The 1,773-nt window shown below is 45.6% G+C and overlaps 1 protein-coding gene across 1 annotated transcript in view; it reads right to left on the reverse strand.

Annotated features, from left to right (window-relative positions):
* Positions 1-1,696, reverse strand: part of LOC102196290 (collagen alpha-6(VI) chain-like) — a 13,273-nt gene extending 11,577 nt beyond the window's left edge. Inside the window, exons 1-5 of the mRNA XM_005744143.2 lie at positions 1,606-1,696; positions 1,094-1,147; positions 663-734; positions 553-579; positions 423-467 (exon numbers count right to left, since the gene is read on the reverse strand). Of these exons, the coding sequence (XP_005744200.1) occupies positions 423-467; positions 553-579; positions 663-734; positions 1,094-1,147; positions 1,606-1,665 (258 nt within the window). The 5' untranslated portion in view covers positions 1,666-1,696. The remainder of the gene's footprint in view (positions 1-422; positions 468-552; positions 580-662; positions 735-1,093; positions 1,148-1,605) is intronic.
* Between the last annotated feature and the right edge of the window lie 77 nt (positions 1,697-1,773).

Genomic DNA, 1,773 nt, shown 5'->3' on the forward strand with positions numbered 1-1,773 from the left:
AAATTAAAAGCCCGGGGTCTGGCGCTTATCTTGCTGAGTGGATGAAAGACTAAAGGAAACGTGGCGGTGTTGATAACACATAAACGATGGTGTGATTTTGCTCATATGAACCTTTTACTTTGGGTTAACATAGGACGCTGAGCCACCAGCAGCTATGACACAACATAATAATTTATCAAAGGTTTATTAAATATTTCATTGATGTTAAAATAATTATTCAGTAATGTTTAGTTACCAGTTTATTGGGAAAACAAACAAAGGAAGCAGAAATGTGGTGATTCGGTCGTTGGTGTGACTCAGGTTTCCCGTTATCTGTCATCATCCTTCCTGTTTATGCGTCGCGATATCTCACGCTACAGATCACAGAGATACCTGACGATGAAGGCGATCAGGATGAAGCTGTGCTATCTGTACGTCAGTACCTGTTCTCCGTCCACTCCGCTCAGCCCGTCCTCTCCGTCTTCGCCCTGCGGCGGTGGAAGAAAAGTCTTCTGTGAGACTTTATCAGGATGTGAGTGTTTGTGCTTCCTCCTACATTCCTGAGTAACTCACCCTTTCTCCTCGCAGCCCTCTGAAGCCCTGCAAACACACAAACGCACACACATCATCAACATCGACTTCTGGCAGATCTGCTCTGGGACATTTCAGCGGCACTGCTTTACCTTCTGTCCTCTGATTCCCGAGCATCCCTGGACTCCCTGAGGTCCGCTCGGTCCAGGTAAACCTCTCCCGCCCTGCGACACACAGACAGAATGAGCAGCGACGCAGCAAAAGACGCAGATGATGGTTTATGATTCACGTTTGAGCAGCTGGCAGACAGAGTGACGCTCTTGGTCTGTTTTGACTCACAGAGACGACTTTCACAGATGTTTATCTCTTTATTTAAACGTCTTTTTTGTCCTCAACAACAATTCAAAGTGACGTAAAACTGCAGAGAAAGACTCATAATGGAGACGCTGAAACAACAAATATATTTTCTGTGTCTTTAAGTCCAGCAGCATATCTTCTGAGAGTAACCAGAGACGCTGTTGGTTTGAAGATGATGAGGCATGTGTGCAAATGATGTGTATGAAGGAAATGAAGAAGCACTTACAGCGAGGCCCTCCTCTCCGGGGAAGCCGGGGTGACCCTTCTGCCCAACTGTGCCCTGTTTTTAAAAATACAGGTGACGGTTCAGTGCGAAAAAAGGAGAAGAGAAACCTTCAAAAGCCAGAAAGACAGACAGCTTCATGCCTCCATGCTTCCTAATGTTCGCCTGCTGCTTCACTAAGTCTGAGTAAGGTTTGAAGAAAACCCCCAGGAAGCATCCAGTTCTCCCCCTTTCCTGTTTTTCCTTCTTCTTTTTCCTCTTTCAAATATTTTCTCTTCTATATACTAATCCGACATTCCTCTGCCCCCCCACCACCTCCCTGTGTAACAGTATATCTTTAACACTGGAATCAAGTCTGCTCCTGCTTCACTTTGAAATATCAACCCGGCCACTTTCTAACTATGAAATCACTGAAAGCGTCTGTTTGGTCTCAGAGCAGTCCGGCCTCTTTAATGCGTCTGGCACAGTCTTTGTTATTCTGTTTGGACTTAAAAGGCGTGAATATTTCAGTTCACCTTTGACCCTGGGGGGCCCCGAGAGCCACGGATGCCTTCATGTCCTGAACATTTGCACATGACGTTGCAGCACTCCCTGTTTGACACGGCGTCCTGCAGAGAGAAAGAGACACACACTCTTTAAAGATTAAGTTAAAGAAACAGGAAATCTGAGGTTTATCTGTCCAT

This window comes from Pundamilia nyererei, unplaced genomic scaffold, assembly GCF_000239375.1.
Source record: "Pundamilia nyererei isolate P.nyererei 1_Seehausen unplaced genomic scaffold, PunNye1.0 scaffold00139, whole genome shotgun sequence".
In the NCBI taxonomy this organism is placed as follows: Eukaryota; Metazoa; Chordata; class Actinopteri; order Cichliformes; family Cichlidae; genus Pundamilia; species Pundamilia nyererei.